General features: G+C 34.5%; 1 protein-coding gene across 1 annotated transcript in view; it reads right to left on the bottom strand.

Annotated features, from left to right (window-relative positions):
• The window catches only part of MYO16 (myosin XVI), a 746727-nt gene that overhangs the window by 303657 nt on the left and 418244 nt on the right, over window positions 1–24826 (bottom strand). The window contains 1 exon segment of the mRNA XM_043997806.1: window positions 3628–3700. Coding sequence (XP_043853741.1) covers window positions 3628–3700 — 73 coding nt within the window.

Genomic DNA, 24826 nt, shown 5'->3' with positions numbered 1-24826 from the left:
ATAGATGAAATGTTGACAGTGATTTTCATTAATTTAATCAATGAAAAGTGCTAAATCCAGTCCAAAATAATCCATTCTAGAAAAGAAATAACCTGTTATGGGTCTTTCCATGGATAATTCAAATAGCTGTCAAACATCTACTTCACTTGCCATTCAGTTTGAGAACTGTCTTAAATCTTTAGAGGACGTGGGAATGAGAGGACACCGAGATGCACCAGAGTAAAAGAAAGGGGGCGGGTTTTGATTAGTATTTTCATTTAGCAGAAATAAATTAAATTTTATAACAGCATTAGTGGGCAGATAATGTGATAGAACTACTTAAGGGTGATAAGATTTGAGGTGGTATTCTAGAATAATAGTACTTACTGTCTACTTAAATCTGTCCCCATTCTAGCCTTTGACAAGCTTCTCAACAGGGATAATTATGGAAGAAAAACATACTGAGCTCATTTTCTGAATTGGAAAAGTAAAGAAGGGACAAGACCATTAATTTTTCTTTTTCCTTTTGGACATTTTTGTTTAACTGTGTTTATTTGGTTAATTTAGTCAATGAGGAGTGCCAAATTCAGGCAAAAATAATTCACTCAATTATTTTTTTTAAACACTGAAATGCTTTTTGAAAAAAAGAATTATTAGAAGAATAATGTTGGATTGAAACTTAAAAACAAGAAATTTGGGGTGAATTAAGGAATGGGGGTACCCTCAAGTATGTCAGAGACACTCTTCTGAAATATTTTAATGGATTCACATGCAAATATAGGGATTTGCTAAATCTAGTATGAGTAAGATAGGATTTGGATATTGCTCAAAGAAAGGGATTTTTTTCCTCCTATATGACTATTGTACACTATTGTGTTTAATATCAAAGGGAAACTGCTAAGAGCAAGAATTATTTTTTCCAAAAAATGTTTCTTTTTTATTTCATAATTTATATGCAACCAGGTCTAGGTTTGAGAATTACTCATAGTTTCATGAAAGTAACATTCAAGTTTTGCTCAGGATTTATTATTTATTCATTTTTCAGATGAACAAATTATACCTTCTGTTACATAAAACCTCAAACCTCAGTGATAATAAAATTCGTGGTTAATTAAAATATTTTAGCAGCAAGCAAAATGAATAAGGCAATATGAAAACAGCAACAAAATCACCTTATTCCAATACCAAAATAGGATATGCTACCTTAAAGGGACAGGTTTTATTCTAGGCATTTGAGATCTTTGAATGAGCTTTCTGATAGCATGTTAAACAGGAAACCTAAAGACTTAGGCCTCTCATAAGAGGAACATTGTCTCATGATCTCTGTTCTGTTGAAAGCACATAGGTATAGGGAAAAAAGTAAGCTCCAATATTGACCTTATCAGTTTCACTCCAGATAGATAACAGAAAGGGAATAATATTTTAAAATAAATTTTAAATGCTAAATTTAAATTATATATATATATACATATATATATATATATATATTTATAATAGTAAATAGGGATTTACTAAATGTTTTAGGGTTTATAAAGTACTTGACCTACATTATCTTGATAATCAAAATACCCCCTAAATCCTAGTACTATGGCTATTATTATTTATATTTTTTCATGTAAAAACCTGACATTCAGAGAGGTTTAGAAACTACTTTATGCTCCCATAACTCATGAAAGAGGATATGAATTAAGTTCCTTTCAGATTCCAAGCACAGTGTGATCTTTTCATTGTATCATATTATCTCTATAAATCTGCCTAAAATGTATCATTTATCTAGAAGGTGAGGCATAATACTACTCTTCATATGCTTTCTACTTTTCCATTTTTGTTCTATCAGGCCATTCACACGAAAAGTTACATGATTTATAAGGCATTTTTAAAGTCGTACAACCCTCAATAGGGGGAAGTAGAAATAAACATTTATTAAGTACCTAGTATGTGCTGGATACTATCCAGAACTCATTACAAATATTATCTCATTTGATCATCTGGAAGAAAGTATTTGAATGTCTGAGATTAACACATAGACATTTAATTTCCCATGGTGAAAGAGTAGTTTGTAGATCTTTAAATATAAGAAATTTTATTTTCCATTTAGTACTCTCTGACTACCTTTTTTATCATGCCAGCTATGATATTTCTCATGAAATCACATAATATTTCTGGACTTCTGAATCACTAAATGGAAGAAGAGATGTAAATGTTGAGAAGGAAATATAAACCAAGTATATCCTTCCCCAAATTAGATCCTGTTACATGTTAAGTGGAAGTTTGTGAACTGACGTGACTAGAAGATAAGAGATATATTGAATCATTCAACAGACATGCAATAATTGAATAAGCAGAGTGATATAGTGCAAAAAAGGCATTAGATTTGAGGTCTAGAGGCTTTTGTTTGAATCCCATATTGGACACTTACAAATCTATGTGACTTTGAGCAAAGCATTTTACCAACAAGCCTTCAGTTTATTCATCTTTAAAATGAAAATTTTGAAGGAGGTAATCATTCTGAGATCCTATGAAATCAAGTCTGAAATCCTATGAATATCACAGAGGCGATGCTCTTATAATAACAACACTTAGCAAAATGTAGTATTTTAATTCATCATTAATTTTTTATCTGAGACACAAGAATGTTACTTATCAAATTTCAAATCTAGACAAAATTTCTACTCACTGAAATATCAATTCAACCAGCATCTCAGGTAGCCTTAAATACTTCTGTATTTTAAAAAAGGCATGATGATTTCCCCCCAAATGATTGTATCCATTGTTTATAAAATTAATTCTGAAATTATAAATGCATTCATTGCATCATGTTCAGATGAGATGATAGGTACAAAGGACTTAGCAAATTTTAATGAGCTAAGCAAGCTAGATAATTGTTAGTTAGTAGTACTCCATTCCCCTCCCCACCTTATACCTGAAGGTCTAGACTTCAAAATATTCCCTCTACTGCAATATCATCCTGCAACTTCCCTTAGCACCTGGGGACTCTTACCCTAGAATATCCTAACACCCTTTCTGCCTGTTCAGAACAAAATATTCCTCTGCAAGGCCTGTCCCCTACATCCACTGCTGAATTTTTCCTGGATTGGATAGGTGCAGATTGGACTTGTCTTCATTCTCTTAAAGGCCTGTTTTTGAGTTTCTGAATTTCACAGTCACACTCCTGAGCCCAGTACCCAGAAATTTCTTCACACCTATCTACCCCTTCCACTTTTTAGTTTTCATTAATGTGCTTCCTTGCTTCATAAGAATAAAATCTACTTGAAAGCAGAGACTGTCTCTATTTTGGTGTTTTTTTATACCTCCACTGCTTAGCACAATGATGGGTATATAGTAAACACTTCTCTTTCCTTCCTTCCCTCCTTCCTTCCTTCCTCCTTTCCCACCTTCCTTCCCACCTTCCTTCCCTCCTTCCTTCCTTCCTTCCTTCCTGTACTAGTGTTAGTAATAGTAGTAGCCACAACAGCAGCCATTTTTAAAAGGCATCTTGGCAGAAAGTAAAATACTTATTTTAAGCATCTTTTTTTTCTCTCATCCAAAGATTATGTGACTTTCTTTTGTGAACCTAAAGGGTCAAAACTGAAACCTATACCTAAGACATAATTGAGGTGAATACATATTTCAAATAATTCTACTTACTTGTTCAAATTCATTCTTCTGAAATTCCTCAAAACCGAAGATGTCCAATATTCCAATTTCCAATGTCTGCACACTGAAAAAATAAAATTGAATATGTGGGTATGATTTCTTAAAATCATTTATTACCATCTGCTTTTCCCCCTTTTGTGAGTATTATTTTAGCTTTTTATCATATCACCATGAATTTTCACTAAAGAAAAATTGGTAGAAAGACACGCTTTAGGGGCAGCTAGGTGGCACAGTGGATAAAGCACGAGCATTATCCACAGAGTTCAACTCCGACCTCAGACATTTGACATATACTAGTTCTGTGACCCTGGGCGAGTCACTTAACCCTCATTGCCCTGGATAAAACAAAACAAAACAAAGAAACAAAATATGCTTTCTGCTCTCAAGGAATGTCAACTCAGACACAGCCAAAAATATGAAATGAAAAAAAAATAATGTAAAGGTAACAGTGATGATTTTTGTCATGGAAATAGACTTAAATTGGCTGAGCCCATTTTTTTAAAAACTTTGTTTTAAGGTATTTTGTACTAGCAAGTTAGGAATTTGCTTCCAAATGATAATGGTGACTTTTCTATGTTTAATAGGTCAGGATATCATTATGGTATCTCACTTCAGACACTCATTAGCTATGTGACCCTGGGCAAGTCACTTTACCCCAATTGTCTTAAACATCTGCAGCCATCTCCTGATATGTGTCTTGCCTTTGGACCCAGGTGGCTCTGGAGGAGAGGTGAGGTTGGTGACCTTGCACAGCCCTCCCTCACTTAAATCCAATTCATTGAAAGTCATGACATCACCCTGATGTCATCATCTCCTTCAAGAACAAAGGACAAACAACAACAATATACCTTTATGGTATGAACAAATGATAAATAATATAAATCAAAATCCACTTGGTTGTTTTCATTGATTTTTCTTCATTAATTTATTACTAACACTATGAATTAATTAAATATTTCTATGACAAGAATAATGAAGAATTGCCCTTTGGTAATTTTGTTTAAATTTTGTTTAAAATTTATTGGTGTTAAAAGCAGCACAATATAGTAATGGGTTGGAGGATAGGAGAACATTGTTCCTCAAAGGTTGCTTCCTCCCCACCCCCTTCCCCCACCTTATCCATTGCCACCTCTCCTCATAGCCGAAACAACCAGGGTGATAAGCTTTATAGGCTTGTCTGCACAGAATGTTTTCTATTCAAAATAAACATCTCAAAACTGAAAGTTAAAATATATAATCTGACAAATATAACATTTGTGTGAAGCACTATTAAAAACAATATATTCTGTTCTTTATATCTAGACGCTCCCAGAAAATCTAAGAAGTGTGGCATCATGTGGTTGAAATGAGTCAGTAGAACTAGCTTTTAGTCCTGGCTCTATCATTAAGTTGTCCATGTAACCTTGGGTAAATTATATTTTTAACCTCAGTTCCCTTATCTGTAAAATGGGATGCCTGAATTAGAAGTTCTCTAAACTTCTTTTCAGATTTAGAGACATAATTTTTTTTTTATTTTTTCAGAAAATACAATGGCCTTTGGAACATACTTTGGTGTATCAAATGCTGATAACTTTAATGTTTCTGTTATAATTAGTGCTTTATTTTCCTGGATCCAACTCCCCCTACCCCCTTCTATATAGAAAGGACAGTCTTTGTTCTCCTTCTGCCATGGTTATTCTGACTCAAAATAAAAACTTCCTCCCCTAATACTGAAGCTTTATAGTCAGCCCTTTGCTTCATGATTCATTTTTCCTTTTTTTTATTTCCTCAGTCAAATTCTCTGAGATCTGGACATTGTCACAATTCTGACATATTTCCTTTATAAGTCAATCTTGACACTTCCCAGCAGGCATAGAGATTTTTCTTAAAATAAGGACCAGCTAGAAGCTGATTTTTTTTTTGTGAATCTACCTATTTTTAAAAAAATAACATGCATTTTTAAAGAGGTCAAACTTAAGAAAAAACATTTTAAAGCATATTAGAGCTTGCAGAACATAGAACACCAATTTTTCATGGATTACTAACATACATATAGCCACTTAGCAAATATGGTTAATGCAGAGATGGTAAAGAAGACTATGGTGTCCTTAAAAAAAAGTTATATATATTTTATCAGTTTGAAGTTGTGTTTTGTTTATAATTACAGTTCTATGTCTGTACAGAGATTGTGTCAAAAATGGTGAGTTTGTCAATTGTGATACATACACAAAAAGAGGAGCATCAATAAAACAGGAATAAAGTTCACAGAGGTTTATCGTGGCAAAGAACTGTTCCCTGGGTTAACTGAGGAATAGTTGCCAAATAATGGCATGTGAATATAATGGAATACTATTGAGAAATATGAAGTAAGGAGAGAAAGATAGTTTCACAGACCTGAAAAAATACATAGGAACTGATGCAGTAAAGCGAGCAGGATCAAAAGAACAATTTATAATGTAATTTTGTAAAAACTAACAATTCTAAATGATTTAAGAAGTCTGATAAATATCAGTTATGATTGTGGAGAATTAATGAACAATATTGACTACCTACATGATGGAGAGATAATGGACAAATATGCTGAATAAGAAACAAATTTTTGGATATGGTCAACATGGGCTTTTTTTTTCCTTTTAGCTTGACTATGCCTATATTATGTTATGTTTTGTTCAGTTTCCCTTCCTTCCTTCCTTCCTTCTTTCCTTTTTTCCTTCCTTCCTTTTCAGTGAGTGGAGAGAGATAACAGCGAGAAAAAAATTAATGGTCAACAATTATTTTTTAAAATCCATAAAAATTGACAGAAAAACAAAACTAAGTACAACAGAGGACATAAGCAAACAGGCTAACTTTGTAACTACACTGTTAAATTCAATAACATTTCTTTAATAATAAACTACATTACAACTTTATTGTATTTTCTACTATCCTCTTTCTTAGTCTTCTTTGGATATTGACATCTTTCTTTTCATTGATGATTGTTAATTTCACAATAAGAAAAAAATTTAAAAGTTGAATAAAGGATGAATTTGAAGCCCACAGACCTAGGGAATGCCGAATTAGCACTTCCAAAGTATTCTCCAGAGACTATTTCAGTAACGCAAGATCCATACTGATAATGACAAAGGGAAAATCATGAGATTGTCCCCTTAGAAGCTCTTTCCCTAGATTAAAAACTACAGTTGCTTGCAAAATTAAAAAAAATAATAGTAATTTGATCAAACTAGTAACAATAAAAATACTCCACCTCATACTTAGGATATGGAAGATAAAAAGAAACTACATTACTAGAGGAAATATATATATATATATATATATATATATGTATATGTATGTATATGTGTATGTTTATGTGTATATATGTATATGTACATGTATATGCATATGTATGTATATACATAAAGCATTTTAAAGGCAGGGTTTTTAACTACTGGCAGACACATAATATATTTCATTTTTTGGTCTATTTCATCATTTATGATTGAATGAAATACATTTCTGGGACTACATCAGCAGTCTTGGCAGGCCAGTTACAGAAACTTTTAGCCAGCAGTTGTCAATCTGTTGAGTAGTCAGCATTACTGTCATTCCTTTTTATTGATATCTAGACTCCTATCATATAGACATTTAACTTAACATTCAATTTCTGACAAGGAGGTTTTGAGGCCTTTTAGCCATCTACTTCAATCCTATAGGCAAAATTCACTTTATTAATGTGATAATCTGCTTTAGGGTTCTTTCTCCTTTAAAATTCTCCTGAGAAATTCCCTGAGAGTTAACCAAAAATTCTAATTAGCACTTGCTTGTTAGGAAAATAGGATGGTTTTTTACTTATGGCATCAAAAAAGTATGGCACCTAACCCAGAAAACAGCAATCTGTTTACATCTGTATCTGAGTGGTCCTGGCTTCATCCTGGAAGTAAAGAGCTAAATGATATGTCACTTGTATTAAAAAACCAATAACATTTTCAATTTAAAGTGGTCACTTGATGCATAAATCTGATTGGACACTATGTCATCCTCAGTCTAAGACCCTGTGGAGAATGGATTTGCATATTCTATTCCAAATTTGGTGTTGGCCACTGCCCTGAGCAGCTAGTTGGTCCTAGGGATAGAGCCTGAGTCTGACATCAGGAAGATTTTAGTTCAAATTTGAACTCAGATATTTATTAGCTGTGTGATCCTGCATAAGGCACTTAGTCTCTTTCTGCCTCACATTTCTCAACTGTAAACTGGGAATAATAATAACAACACTTAGCTTGTAAGCTTTTGTGTGGATTAACTGAGATATTATTTGTAAAGTGCTTTGTAAAATATGAAGTGCTATATAAAATATAGCATTTGTCCAAAGAGACACACCGTAACTGATTTTTAAAAAAATAACTAATTTTCATTAAGAAGGAAGGGAGGGAAAGAGGGAGGAAAAGAAAAAAGAAAAGAACGAAGGAAGGAAGCTTTAAGTGACCTGGAACACCAGGATTAAGGGGCCCCACTTCAAGGACCTGAGTTTCCTCATTTGGAACATGATGGCATTAAGTTCAATGGCCTCTGGAGTCACTTTCAAGTCTAGAACTATTTTCCTATGAGGCTATGGCCCCAGTGCACCTTGAACTTTCCAAGAACAAAGAACTCTGACAGCACAAGAGTGATGGCTCTTACAACATTTATGTTAATTCCAACTGGTGGGAATTTTTCTCAGTAAACAATAAATAATCCAAAATATAAAATGGTCACCAATGAAAACAGAAAGGAAATAAAATTATACTCTGTAGATGACTGCTTAGGAAAAGGTTATTACACACACTGAGTTATGCCAATATGGCTTTGATGACATCTTCTAAGGCAATAGCGAGTCTAGGTCTAGGTCTATTAATGATGGGGTAAAAGTTCTAAAGAATGGTATAAATAAAATATAATGCCATAAAATATACCTTGTTAATTATGAAACACTGAATACATGAGTTACAAGTAATGTCACTTTTTTAAAGGAAGGTGTCAAAATATCCAAGCCTTATAAGTTATTGGTGTTTCTCTCTCTCTCTCTCTCTCTCTCTCTCTCTCTCTCTCTCTCTCTCTCTCTCTCTCCTCTCCCTCTCCCTCTCCCTCTCCCTCTCTCTCCACTCTTCCTCTTTCTCTCTGTCTCTGTTTCTCTGTCTGTCTTTAGTACATAGGAAATTCATACCCAACTACACTTTTTTTACAGAGTTTAATGAAAGAGGTATAATTTTCAGTAAAGTATAAGGACACCGAAGTAACATTTGGAAAGATGTCAGTACTAAAGAAAAATAAAAACCACCACATGCTTGGGTTGTCCAAAGTACTTGGATAATAAAAATAAAGGCAGATTTGGACAAAACCTTCAGAACCTTAAGTGAGATTTGTGGCAAATGCTATTAGTAGTCTTTTTCACTTGTGATTGTGACTCATAGATTATCTTCTAACTTCAGCTTCCTTGCTTATTAGGCCACCACCTGCTGCCCTATGAAAGCAGGATAAAAGCTCCTTGAATCCATTTATTTATTTATTTATTTATTTTTGTTTTTGTCACCTATGGATTTAATCTTACCAATAAAAAAAGGCAGAGGTTATCCTGTCTTATCACCTGCCCCTCCCCAAATAACCATCTGGACATATGAATCAGAAAGAGAAACAGGAGGGAAGATACTCAATTGTCAATATCCTGTGTCATACAGGGGAATGATGTTCTGCTGCCAGAGTACACATTCGAGAAAAAAAATTACCCTGGGCATGAATGCCTTGTGCAAAATTCAAATCTCCCCAAGTTCAGATCTCTAGAGGAAATGCAGTGGCTGTGCCTGTCTAGATCAGATTTATGCTTCCCATCACAAAGCAAGTGATTAATTGTTATTCAACACATCATGTAATAAAGGACGGGAGCTACATATATGCTTCTAAGTTTAGTATTGTGCAGAATCTTATTTGGGCTATCATTTCCTAAGTGGCAAATGTGAGACTGAGGAGATAGCTAAAAGTAGCATATTTTAATTCCATCTGCCAAGGTAATTTTAATGTCAGCCTGGTTTGGGGAAGCAATGGCTGCATTATTTAGATGGAATGTGCTCTGGATATCTCTCTTAGTTTGAACCACTTGGGGTTCATTGAAAGTGTCATTTTTAAAAGGGCAGTGATAATAATAGAGATCTAAGAGAAGCCAGCATTGAGAGTAAGCTCCTTGAGGACAATGAATGGATTAACATTCTCTATGAATCTCAGCTTTCAGAGGATTCAGTCTAAATTACACAGGACAAGCAGTCGCTTTAAGATAGTTTCATTTTGTGATAGCCATGGGCATATATTTGCATTTCTCTTAACAGTAGGTTGAATTGGAATGTCTGACTTTGGCCAGGTAAAACTGAATTGTGCTGTTTCCCCACCTTTAATTAGTTTTCTATAAGTTGAATACTGTATTTTGTGCCATGCATGTTTCATTACAGTCCTTTTTTTTTCTTAATTCTGTAGTTGTTAAGAATGGATATGAGGATATGACTTTTAGGAAACATAAAAAAGTTGTACTTCTAAAAAAGAACACTTCAATGATTATTAGACATATTGTTGACTCTTTTGGTAGTGCAAACATTTCAAGGACCAGTCAAGCGCACAATGAAACAGGATCAGTTGCACTGAAGTGTAATGAAAACAGTAAAAAGTGAAGAAAAAAAAAAGAACTGACAAATTATTGCTGCTAAACAGCCTAATTAGTCCTAAGAAAAGAACCAAAGATGTTCAAAAGGACCTGTCATCTAGAGGGTTAATTACTGATTCTTCTACATTCTTGCAAAGCCTCAGTAAAGATGGAAAAGCAAGCAAGATGATTTTTTTAAAAAAAAGTCTTCACTGCAATAAAGGAAAGAATGAGGGAAAGGCACAGTCTACAATATCAAATTTGGGGGAAAATAATTTTTTGATGAAATTAATTTTGTCTTCCAAGGCTACACCAAAACCATTGTCTGAAATTTAGGTGACTTTATAAGACATGGGTATCTTTATCAAACTGTACAATATTAATTTAAAAATATTTGGGGTATTTTTTTTACTCCCAATAGGTCTGAAAGCCTTGTCCCCATTGAAAGAATAAGGAAATCTGAAAACTATATTAAAATACTAAGCAGAAGAATTGTTACAAAATTGAAGAAATTCTTAAAATGAGATAGCCTATTACAGCATGGCCTTGTACCACAACAAATTTTACAAAAGGTTAATAAAAATATCAGAGTTGTAGAAAATAATGGCCTGGGAAAATACCTCCATTGAAAAGTCAAGGTTCTATTTGGAAAAATGGACTATTCACAATATGCCTTATGATGAATAATTGTTTTAATTGCATTTTATTTTTTTCAGTTAAAAAAATTTTTTTTAATCTAACTCTTCACCACTGGGGATAAAAATGAGTGAGAGGGAAAAGAAACAAAAAATATTAATAATAACAACAACCTTCATATGCAATATGTGTAGCCAAAACAGCTGAAAGCTCAGAAGAGAATGAGACTATACCTCCCTCTACTCTTTGAAGGGGTGAGGAATATCAATGTTAAATACCAAATATAATTTTAGATGTGGTTTTATTCAGAAGATTTCCTCTTCTATTTATTTTTATTCTTTGATATAGAGTATGGTTTTCAGGGTCAGAGAAAGGGAGATGCTACATTGGGAAATTAAGGCCACTAAAATATATCAATAAAAATTTAAAAATATAATGTATAACATACTTCTTCAGTCCAATTGGTCCAAATCTATACTAGGCTTAAATATATTTGATTGTAAAAACTAAGTGGCACAGTTTAACAGGTATGAGCATTAGTTTTTGAGAACCAGAGTGTCAAGGTGTCATGATTATCCCAGTTCAGATTTTTTAAAATTAAAATATTAACACATATATTTATTTATTTTAATAATTGTAAATTATTCTAGCTATTTGAGGTAATCTAATATGTCTGTCTATATATGGCTTAAAGAATGAAGAGAAAGGAAACTTATAATTAGGCATCTTTTTTATTTGTGTTTTTTTCTGAGAAATCATTATTGTATTCAACTGAATTGAATAAGTTTTAGAAGTCTAAGAAGAGAGTTTCAAGGTCAACAAAATGGTATAATCCCTTTCAATAGTTTAGTTAAAGGAGGAAGATTGCCAAACCCTCACTTATAATGGGACACTATTGTTGCTGAAAGAAAAGAACTAACTAGTTCAGTCCTCTGTATCTGCAGAAATGTATTCTACATAGCCATGGAAACATAACAGATATACTAAAACAGTGAAAAGAATTATGTACATGACCTAACTCAGCATCAACCTAGGAGAGAGTGAATACATCAGCAACTAAATATGTCAGCAAGCTTTTGCTTTTGGCATCGCATGACTCAGAGATTCAGGAACATAGTTTTATTTATTGAGAATAAATTGTGACTTTCATTCTGATTAAAAAATGCCATGTAATCAAATCAGTTACTTGTCTACTAGTTTTCTAGGACTCCAACCCCTTTTCCCCCCTCATCTTTGTTTCATACTGGTACCCTTTGGATATATAGTGTGAATCTAAAGTATTAGTGTACTTGAAAGTTATTAAAGCTGAAAACTATACTGTTGTGGGAGGATATCTGTTATAATTTACATAGGCAACAAAAAGAAGATAGAAATTAAATTCTGATTAGCATCTCAGATAAAGGATTTTGAAGAGAAGAAGATTGGAAAAATAGTTACAAAAAGGCTATGGATTATGAATATATTTCATTATACATACAGTCTCGGTTACTTGGGTCAATCATTTCTTTTCTCTGGGACTCAGCTTCTTTATCAGTAAACTCAAGGAGGTGAGTAAAGCTAATAGTTTCTTGGGCCTCCTATGGCCCTAGACTTTGATAATTTAAATTTCACCAAGAATGTAAAAATAACTTCTTTGATACATAATATATCAACCATATATTTGAGTTCCCAAATTTTAAAGAAATAGGTTTTTTGTTTTTTCACTTAGAGAACTAGAGGGAAAGTACGCATGTTCAGCCATAGTGATGTAATTGACTTAGAGCTGGAAGGGACCTCAAAGACCAATGAATCCAAGTATCCCATTTGATAGTTAAGTACAGTTAGATCCAGAAAGGAACCTAAAGAAGGAACATGAGTGACCGAGCTATGACAAGACAGCAAATAAATGGGGGAGCTGAAATTTGAACTCTGATCTGATATCCTCCAATTCTAAATCCAGCATTCTTTCCACTGGAAAACACAGTCCCCTAAGATCCTACAGGAATCAACTCTTTGCCAACAAGTGCTACAAAAACAAACTGTGCAAAGTCAGAAGTCAAAAAGTCACAAGAATGAATTGTCAATAAGCTTAAGAAGAATCTGCTTTTAAATGGGTAAAAACTAAATTGAAATTGAGCCAGACCACAGTTTATGATCTTGCTCAGGTAAAGAAAATAGGACTTGTCAAATCATCACTACTCTATTGTACCTGGGAACCCTTTGAATGTATTCCAAAGTGTTGCTTAAAAACATTTTGAGTTAATTTTATATATTTGAATTTATCATAACCTGAGGTATAATAGTACCAAGGTTGAAGTATATAGCAGGAAAAAATAATGAAGGTATTTAGAATCCATCCTATTTTTGACCATTTTATATTCATCATTTTTGGTCAGTTTTTAGTCTTTTACCATCATTTAAAAATAATATTAAATATAGGAGATACTAATATGTAAAATGATATTAGAGATTGAAAGATGGAACTAATTGTAAAGGCAACTAGGAAGGTGTGTTAAGGTGGATAAAATATTTGTCCACATACATATACATACGTACACACATACGTATATGTATATATGTGTATATATAGAGAGTATATGCACATATACACACACACACACACACATATATATATAAATATGTGTGTGTGTAAATTATTGTCCTAGGATGTCATAATTAGTTCATGTTTTATATCATGAACTCTATCAAATTCTATTCAGGTTCACAGAATTAATGTGATCATTATTTAAAAACAAACAAACAGTAATAGTCTTTAAATAGGTGTAGCCTACTTGAGGGAAACCCATTATGGGGACAGCTATATTTAGAGAAATAATTGATTATGAAAATTATCTTAAGAGTATTGGATATCTAATTGAGTATAAAAATGCCTTATTCTTCCCCTCCCCCCACCAAAAATAACACCAAGAACAATAAAAATTGTTTTTGTTATGCAATCTTCATGAAGGCATTAATAGCTCTAGCCAAGACTATTAAGTAAATATTTAAGAGATACCATGCAGCTTAAGTCCTTCAGCAGAAAACCTTGAGGATTTAATAGGTAATATTTGATTTGATATAGATCAACAAGTCCTTTGTCAGGGAAGGGCTCAGGAAATGATACATTTACTTCTTCAGTAGTTCTAGATCAGAGGAAATGAAGTTTCTAAGAAGTTTAAGAATATATTTCTTCTTTGGAAATTATCTTGAGCATTATTAGTATTTAATTCTACAAAACCAAGTTATATAAGCATAGCTTACAAATACTACATATGTCTTGATTTCCTATTTTTTCCCCCAATGAGGAAATGCATCTTCAATTTTATACTATCAGGAATAGAGTCCATCAGATGCTAAAATGGAGTTTGCCCCCAAGGAACTATTGAATCCCACTAAACAGGATACAAAGAAAGGCAAGCTTTGGTATATAGTAAATATCATCCCGTACTGATGTTTTATATGGAATTATGGTGTCCTTTAGACTTGGAGAGATTCTCAACACAAAGTTAACAATACAGACTTGGTCTCATGATAATGATTCCATTCATGTTTGTGAAACAGTCTTAAAGAGGCACTTCTCTGGCTTCTGCACCTACTCATTTGGGACTTCTCTGGTTTCACTATGTCCCTTCCTTTCAGATTCTTTTTTTTTGGGGGGGGGGGTTGGAGGATTGTCTTCCACCATTAGATTTTGAACCTTTTGATCACAGAGACTATCTTTCTTTTTCATATTTGTATACCCAGAGTTTAACACAGTGCCTGGCATATAGTGCATGCTTAGTAAATGTTTATTGATTAATTGACTAAAACTGTTTCCAACAATTAGGAGCTCTCTCTCTGTCTCTGTCTCTCTGTCTCTCTCTCTGTATGTGTGTGTGTGTCTCTCTCTCTGTATCTCTGTGTCTGTCTCCATGTGTCTTGTGTTTATCTGTGTGAATGCCTGTCTGTGTCTAGTTTCCATTTATCTCTGTCTCTCTGTGTGTGTCTCTGTATTCTCTGTCTCTGTCTCCGTGTGTCACTGTTTCTCTCTTTCTCTCTGTCTCTCTCTGTGTGTATCTCTTTATATGTCTCTGTGTGTCTCTCTGTCTCTGTATCTCTGAATGTGTCTGTCTGTTCCTGTCTCTGTCTTTGTCTCCCCCTCCCTCTCTTTCTCCTTGAAGGAACAAGGAATTAATTAACTTGTGGATTCACACTTACCCTGGGACAGAGAAGTAACTCATAGTTTGAGATCATTTTTACTTCTGTTTATTTCAATTTAGACATAAACAGCACTGATACAAGCAGATTTCATAATAATGTCAATGATAAATTAAAGGTAAGATAAAAATAATTTACCTTTGAATAACTGAGATAGGACTGTATTCATATGGACAATTTCTTTCTAGCTTATTAGCTGCAATACTGAGTAGTTTTAAATATAATAAATGATGCATACCTAAAATCTAAATCTATCCAGCATTTTTTTGGGGGGCACAGGACAATGAGGGCTAAGTGACTTGCTCAGGGTCACACAGCTGGTAAGTGTCAAGTGTCTGAGGCTGAATTTGGACTCAGGCCCTCCTGAATCCAGGGCTGGTGCTTTATTTACTGCACCACCTAGCTGCCCCCAGCATTTATTTTTAAATTCCTTCAGTACTTTATATACAAATACCCATTTCTTTATCATATCATGATTGTCTCTAATCAAAAATTTGAAACTTTCCTATAATAATACTGCAGGATTTTTTTTTTTTTCAGAAGCAACCTAAGATGGATGCTATTGTACATAGAATGGTCTTCAACTTTTACAACAAAATTACCTGTTCCCATTTTTTTCTCTTTTCCCTTTAGTAAAAGAGTTGAAGTGAATTTGGTACAGCAGAAAGAATACTAGTTATAAAGTCAGAGGACCTGAGTTGGTAATACTACCTGGATAATTTTGGACAAATCACTTATATTCCCCAGCTCTTTGTCTCCTCATCTGCAAAATAATTTGAAACTAGATGTCCTTTGAGGTCTGACTTCCACTTCAAAATATATGATCCTATGATTTACTTTAATAAACAGTTAACAATAAAGTTAATATAGATTCAAATTTGAAATAGAAATGGATTTTGGCAAAACATAAATTTTGTACCAAATTTAGAATATCCAATACCACCCATAGCCCCCAGAATACATTTTGATAATGACTAGGGTGACATGTATCAAATGTTAAGAATTCAGACAATGAATAATTGACTACACTGTCGTTTATTAATCAAGATATATGATCATTCTTGGGCCAAAAGAAATCACGCTTCCTATGCATTTGAAATCCATTTAAAAATGAAATTACACATTATTAGGTAAAATGAAAATTAAAATAAATGTTTTAGTAAGAAATGAAGTAAATATCCTGCCAAAAGAGATGAAAATCACAATCTCTAAGGTAACCTTGTTGCTTGTCTGCAGTGAAATATAAAATGGATTGTCATTAGCCCCATCTTCAGGCCACTGGCAACAAACATACTGTTAAGTTATACTATCTGCTCCCGTTTCCCCATATTCAGAGACTTGACCTATAATCAGTCATAGCAGAATACCTATTCCTTATGGAAATGATCCCCCAGGCACATTTTTACTTTTAAAGTAATTCCATAGGTTTTTAGGTGACTTTGTAAATGTGTGTTTTGCATGTAATTTTTAGTGACTGAATCCTTTTAATCACTAAAGGAAGGCACAAATGGAAGGGATATAAAATGTTTAAAACATATAAAATTCACACAGCAGCAAAGGCGTCTTTTCTAAGTATATACAAGTTGTGGAAATTCAGAAGATTATTGAATATGCCACTTACTACCTGTGTGACCTCAGGCAAATCATTTAAACCCTGGACCTCAACTCCTCTAACCACAAAGATGTAGTATGGGGGAAGAGGAGAACTAGATAGCCGCAAAGTCTTTTTTAGCTCTAAATCTGTGCTTCTATGAACCCATATATTTACAAGTAACATTGATAAGCTTGGATGACAATCTTGGACAGAAAAATCAAAATTTTTTTTTCCAAATGGAATTTTCAGTGAAACATAAAAGTATGAGACCCAGTTAACAGAGAAACTTGAGTTTTAAAGGTTTATAACATCACTTTCCTCCCACTTTGGGGCCTCTAAACCAAGAAGGTCAATTTCCCATACTCTATTCTAAGACAAACATTCAGCAAAACACATATATAAGTCCATAGGCAAGGAAACTCTTAAGAAAAACAAACAAACAACAGTTAACATAGGTATTCAGGGCTATGAGTCTTATGCTTAATAGAAAACATTTGGACTCCCTAATTACAAAAGAATAGCAAGTCTTTCTTAATGAAGGAGTGCAATTTTCCTGAAGATGAATAATAAATTTCTCATTATATTCTCATTAGTGTAGCTTCACTATATTGATTTGGAAGCTATTATTCAGGAAAGTATCATCAGATGCTGGCCAAGCTTTTATCTACTTTCATAGTTAGGGCTCAGGATTTATCATACTCATTAGATTCTTTTTCCTGCTCACATCAGATAGTGAATCATCAATTTTGACATACCTGTAAGCTGTTTCCCACTGCTAGCACAGTAGACTTTTACAAATTAGTTTATTGCAAATGTGCTGATCCAAATATTTCTGGACTTCAGAACAATGGGTATTGACTTGCAAAATATTATTTTGCACTATACTCACCTGGTATGGATTTAGAATCTAGATAATGTATACATTTTTAGTGATATTTTAATAGAATATAATTAACTCTATGACTAGATCTTAGTTGAAATAACAAAGCATTAAACAAATCATTTCTATTTCATTATGCTTCCTTGAACAGTGGTCTATTTCGATTCTGTGTGACATCTACCTATTTCCTTCCTTATTACTATCGGACTCTAATTAAATGGGATTGAGTAGGGGAGAATCATCCACACTAAAAATATAGGTAGGTCTCTCTTGATTCTAACTTATTTTTCTATGATTATTTTAATAATAAATGTGATGCACATTTTAGAGATTTATTATAATGGTGGTAAAGAAATAGGTTGGGAGACCTATGGTCAGTTAACTTTGACATTATCTTAAATTTTAAAAAATGATATCCAGCTATCCTATGGTTATTTGGAAGGGTGGAGGGGAGAATGAGATACAGAATAACCCACCTTTCCTTTACTTGGTTAGAACATAAACAGAGAGACTAAAGAAATATCAGTTTCCATTTAGTCATGGATGGTTACAGCAGCTTTCTATTATGCATAGGGAAGGATACCCTTGATTCCCAATTGACTTTGTTCTTCAAAAAAGTGAGAGGGACACATTCATCTCATATCCTGAAGCACTAAGACTTGGAGTGATAAGAGAGTACTTTACCACGGAGTAGAAGTTGAGCACCTAAGAAGGGACATGTGACTTTACACTGAAAGAAGTAGATAAGCCTTCAAGATAAGGGTGTGCTTAGGTTTTTATCTTGATTTATTCTTTTCCTTTCCAGATAGACAGAAGAGACAACTCATCCTCTTCTTTATGTAGCATGCAGAGAAGCAGAATCCTTTTAGCTTTCGTGTCTGTGCCCTGCTTCTCTTTTCTTTTGATTCAACAGTAAAGCAAAGTCTTTTCTCTGCCTTCTTTCTTCCTCCTCTGGATGGGCCGAAGGAGCACTGCTTAGCACCTTTCACTCTTCTCAGACAACAGTAAGCTTTGGTGGAACCCCATATAAGTACCAATTGGTATCTCAATGTCATTTTCCTTTTAGGAATATTTGTATGTCTCATATCTTTGAGGCTATTACAAATTCCATTTTCATAATAAAGGGGCTTGTTTGATATATTTATATGTTTGTACTGAGCTAGGAATTTTCCCTGATAATCCATGTACTTGATAGTTCTCATTAAATTTCCCCTGTGGTTTTCCAATCTCTCTCTAGTAATATTATACACTTATTTGGTGGGGGCCTACAAGATCCAAATAATATTGATGTCAAAAGCTTTAGGATAAGGCAGATCCTATAAGAGATGCAAAAGGGTCAGACCCACTTTCATTTCAGTGGGTCAGAGCAAGATGCTTTTTTTTTCAGTAAAATGATAATGTCCCTTACCGTGTATGTGTGTGTGTGTGTGTGTGTGTGTTTTAATTGGAAGCTCATCCCACTTCCATTTTCAATATTTTCATCTGTTTATTGTCATTTATTTACCCAAATTTTCCCAAGTAAATTGCTGGTGTCTCCATTTTTATTACTACATCCTACTCTATAGTCCCATTTCCCTATATTGTAAATACACTCTTGCCCACCATGCTAATTCAATATTTTCTCCATTTACAATGTAACTGTCTAATACTTTTCTAGTGCCAAATCCCAAATGGGGAGGGGGGAGGGAGGGAGAGAGAGAGAGATTGTAATTTCCAAAATTGAAACTACTTGGAAAAGTTGCGAATGAATTTATTTGGGTGGAGAGGAAGTGTGTCCTACTTACTCATGGGCTTTCCTTGTTCAACTCAGTGCTTTCATGGCCAATAGAACTGACTCTATCCTTATATAAACCATTTCACTTTGGTTTATTCTATGACTCTGGGCTACAGGCCTACTCCAGCCAGCCCCAAATGTCACAAAGACATTCCACTGATCACAGTTTGGGGAGGGAAGAGCTTAGAGTGTTTCATGTGAGCATGTATGGAATAGTGAAAATCCATTACTGCCACTGGAAAATAAGTAAACAACATATCACAGTTAGTATGAGTAGTCTAGTATTATAACAACACTAACAAAAATATTTGGTCTTTAGAATTTTTATCTATACATTGAATTGGATTATGTGATTTATGTGGTTCCCTACAATGTTAAAATCCTATGATTCCTTGATATTTTTTTTAGCCTGTGATGGATTAAAAAGAGAATTTTTCACTTTCCGAGTATAGCTGTCAATTGCACTTCTTGAATTATATTTAAAATACTTTTATTCATAAGTCAAAATGATGCCTGAAAAATTAAAACTAAGTTTTCAAAAAAAATGGTAGTGGGACCTTGAAAAATTTGTCCAAGTGGGTACAGTATCAATCCCCATACCAATCAAAGTCTACAGCATGTAGAATTTATATTGGCAGATGACAAACTAGTCTATGTGCACAATTACAAATAGCTTTTCCTATGCAAGCTCTAATCTTAAAATTACCATTGATTAATACATCTTGGGAGTCATTAAATAAATGCATTCAAAACTTTTCCAAGTAGTTTCGATTTTGGTAATTACAAAATCTCTATCTCCCTCTCCCCTTCCTCTCTCTCTCTCTCTCTCTCTCTCTCTCTCTCTCTCTCTCTCTCTCTCTCTCTCTCTCCCCCTCTCTCCTTCCCTCCCTCTCTTCCTCCCCTCTTTTCATCTCTTCCTTATCTCACTCTTTATCAGCCTCCTCTTCTTTTCATCTCCCTATTTTTCTTTTTATCTCTCTAACTCTCTTCTCTTCATCTTATCTTTTTCTCTGTATAACTCTTCCCCTCTCTCCCCTCTTCCCTTTCCTATTTGTCTCCTTTCTGTCTCACTATTTCTCCCCTTCTGTCTCTCCCCTTCATGCTTATCACTCTTTTCCCCTCTACTCTCTCTTTTCTTTATCCTTCTCTCTTCATTTCTCATTCTCTTCCTTATTGTATTTCTTTTTCTCACTCTAGTTTTTCTTATCCCTCTCCTCTCCTGTTTATCTTTATCCTCTTTTTTCTCTCTTTGTCTCTTTCCTCTCTACCCTTCTCTCCATCTCCCTTTCTCCCCATCTCTCTCTCTCTTTCTTCTCTTTATCCATCCTCCCTCCTTTCCTTTCCAGTTTCCCTTCCTCCTTCCCTCCTCATTCCCTACACACAAATGCATTTCCATTTATCATGTACATTCTCCAGTATAATATTACTCCAATATTTCATCTTGGTGGTGACCTCACAGTTTTAAAACCTACTTCTGTGGAGCAAAAGCTGCTACTGTTTCCTATGAAGCTTTAAAAGCTTCTGGCAAAACATTGTGTAGTTTGTCTCATCAAAGGAATGTTAATAGTTTGCATCAATATAACATTTTAAGGTTTATCAAGGCTTATAGGAATCCTTTGAGGCAAGTATGGTGATTGATACTAGGCTCATTTTTACAGGTTTAGAAACTGAAACTCTGAACACTGAAGTTATTTGCCAACTATGACTCAGCTAGTAGCATCTAACATGGGGTTAGAACTGAGCCAGCTTGACTCCAAGTTCATCATTTGTTCCACTACACCAAGCTGCCTCTCCTACCTAAATTCAAAGAGAATCATAAACAGAAGGTTGACCAGTAGGTGATGAATTTTGTAGGCCATAGTGAGGAAAGAAACATGGTGCTATGGATAGGTCATCAAGCTTGAAGTCAGGAATTTGTTGTTCTTTCATTTCTGATTCTCCATGGACCTACTTGTAGTTTTCTTGGCAAAGATACTGGAGTTGTTTCCCATTTCCTTCTCCAGCTTATTTTACAGGTGAGTAAACTGAGACAAACAGGGTTAAGTGACTTGCCTAGGGTCACACAACTAGTAAATATCTTAGGCCGTGTTTGAACTCTTGACGATGGGTCTTCCTGACTCCAGGCCCACTGTTCTATCCACTGAACCACTTGCTGCCCTAGATTATCTGGGTTTAAATTTTGATTGTGACACTTAGATACCTAGGTCCATCAAATTTATATTTCACCAAATGAGATAATATTTGTAAAGCAATTAGGACAGGTCTAGAACATAATGGGATCTTACTAAATACTTATTTCCTTCATTCTACTCTGTACCTCAAGGTTTTTATCTTTTAAATGAAGGCTGTGTCAAGATAATGGAATGTGGTAGATGAGGGGATTTAGCAAATACTCAGGGGCCCACCTGGAGATTGATCTAAATTGATTGAATTGGCTGAGAGTGGACTGACTGCTGACTCACTTGTAAGCACATCTGGCTGGTTTTTAAGAGGGTATTGTTCTCAGAAGCTAAAAACTTTGAATTCTACATCAAGACCACCTTCTGGTCCAGTGAACCAATGAATTTGAATGATGCTAGCCAGTCAGCTTGAAGAACCTCCCATTTCTGGGAGGAGAACATGAAGGAGGAAGTGAACTCTGGTGGAAGAGTTCTCTCTCCTTTGGTAGGAGAGATCGGCGTGGTGGCAGAGGGCTTCACAAGTGGGAGGTTTAGGAAGGCTAGGATTTTCATGCTATCAGAAATCTGTTCTTGATCTTTCTCTTTCTTTACCATCTTATATCTTTTAATAAACCCTTAAAAACCTAAACTCATTTATCAGTGATTTTAGCCAGTTAACCCCCAAAACGGGTGGGGGGGGAGATTAGAACCCACATTTAGAATTTTAAATTACACAAGACTTTGGATTGGAAGGCTCTTTCCAAGCCTGATCCTATAGACTCATAAATAACTATCTACCAAAGAGGGGCAGGTCTAGGCCAAAGATATAGAGCTAGAAGGAATCTTAAAGTAATCTAGTACAAGCTCATCCCAATTTCCAGATAAGGGAACTAAGGACCAGAGAGGTTAAATTAATTGTGAGGGGTTGCACAACTAGTAATTGCCTTAGATGGGAATTGAACCTAGGTCTTCATGGCTCATTTTTTAAAATAATTTCCTGGGGATATTTTGGAAGTAAAATGACTTACCTAGGGTAACATAGCCTTTATGTGTCAGAGGTAAAACTTGAACCCACATCTTTCTGAATGCCAAAGCTAGCTGTCTACCAGGACACACTCTCTGTCATATATGTTGTTTCTATTATTATTATTCAATTTAATTGCATATATTATATTTCCCCTGCACTGTTAACAAAGAGAACATTGCTCAACAATAACATATTCCCTTTCCCTCCTTTCTACTCCTGTGGGACACTACCTGCTTAATTCTACTCTTAATTCCACTCTTTCCCTTTCTACTCCTTTGGGACTATACCTGCTTAATTCTGGTCTAATGCTACATTGATAAGTGCCTCCAAGCAACTATCTCTAAAGATGAGAAACCAGAAGTTTAGCTGGTGAGTTTCAGCAAAGCAGTGCCAGACTGGATGTGTCTGTTGCTTCCATCATTTTCTGCTTTCACATCTGACATACACTGTGCACAGATTGTGGATGGATATGGATGTGAAAGTTACACTAGCAATAAACTCAGGACAACAATGACACTCATAAGAAGAAGATCATTTGAGGAATTATGGGACAGTTCAAAAGTCATGGGATTTGGAATAAGAAGGCCTGGGTTCAGATTTTATCTCTGCCATTTATTGTATGACATTTAAAAATAATTTAACTCTTCTGGGGTTCAGTTTCATTAACTGTAAAATAAAATGGATTGTATCAGATCATGTCAGAATTCTTTTCTCTAAATTAATGATCTTATGAATTCTCCTATTCTCTTGTCATCCATGTGAAGATTAACACCAATGTGTTCCTATGCTTTCCAGTCCAGGATTTCTGGGGTGGAGCTAAGATGGCAGAGGAAAGGCAGTAAGCTCTCAGAAGTCATGACATGATCACTCCAAAACACCTCCAAATAATGCATAGTACAACTCCTGGAGCAGCAGAACCCACAAAAGAATGGGCTGAGATTATTTTCCAGCCAAAGATAGCTTAGAAGGTTGGCAGTAGAGGGCTGCTGTGCTGGGGTTGAGAGTGGAGCCCAACAATGCTGTCATGCTGAAACAGATCCAGTCCCAGGCAGGCCTCACCAGAGAAACAGACCCCCAGAGCCCATATTACACCAATGTGCTATTTAAGAAAAAAAATTAGGTGTCCTGGAGGTCCTTGGTTCCTTCCTTTCTTTCCAAACTGTCTATGTTAAGCAATATGCTAGTACTATATGTTCCTATGAATGGAGTAAGGGGATATAAAAGGAAAAAAAAAATAATTACCTGATAATAAGCAACTCTATAATTATATACATTAATTATATAAATCTTTAGTAGTATGGCATTAATACTTGTGTTTGAACTTTTTAAAAGTTATTGCATATTATTATGACCATTTGTCTCTGACGGGCAAACATAATTAAATTACCATTACTTTTATTGGATCATATATTTAGGGCCAGAAGATTATGGTTTAGATGATATCAATTAGAATATTATTTTTTTATAGATGTGGAAAATGAGTCCCAGACAGGTTCAGACAGGTGAGTTGCCCATGGTCATAGAGCTAATAAGTGTCTAAGGTAGGACTTGAACTCAGGTATTCCTGAATCCAAGGCACATACTGTCTGTAGTACATCAACTAACTGACTTCAAAGTCTGATTTTTTTCTATGGGGTTTCCTATTCATGGGTCAGCTATGTGGCTCAGTAGATAGAGTGTTGGGTCTGATGTCAGGGAGACTCATCTTACTGAATACAAATCTGGCTTCAGACACTTAATAGCTGTATGACCCTGGGAAAGTCACTGAGCCCTGTTTACCTCAGTTTCCTCATCTGTAAAATGAGCTGGGGAAGTAAATGACAAACCACTCCAGTATCTTTGCCAAGAAAACCTCAATGTGGGTCACGAAGGGTCTGACATTACTGACACAATTCAACAACAATACCTATTCATACCTTTATTAAGGTATTTCGTGACTTGTGGCAAAATCCCCTTATTACTTAGTAGTCACCCTTCTGGTGATAAGCCTTTCTATGTTTAGTTAAATTTTTTGGACCTAAGACACACAGTCTATTGATCAGCCTTTTCACTTAAAGTCTTCAAGTCAGACCTGGGAAAGTAAGAATTCCATTGGCATTGATATGACACTGGAGTTTGATTTTAGTGAAAAGAATATTAAGAAATAGTTATTAGGTGATTACCTTCATCAATGCAATGCAATGAAGAAGTAAAATATAAAATTACAGTTCAGAAATGAAGAATTATTGTTTTATGATATAAAATTAGCACGTTTAAAATTTATTAATAAGAAGAGAGTCATTTACAATTTATATGGCTACTATTGATTAATTAGACATTATACTT

The sequence above is a fragment of the Dromiciops gliroides genome, chromosome 3 (genome assembly GCF_019393635.1).
Source record: "Dromiciops gliroides isolate mDroGli1 chromosome 3, mDroGli1.pri, whole genome shotgun sequence".
Classification (NCBI taxonomy): Eukaryota; Metazoa; Chordata; class Mammalia; order Microbiotheria; family Microbiotheriidae; genus Dromiciops; species Dromiciops gliroides.
This window is presented reverse-complemented; position numbering and strand designations above follow the sequence as displayed.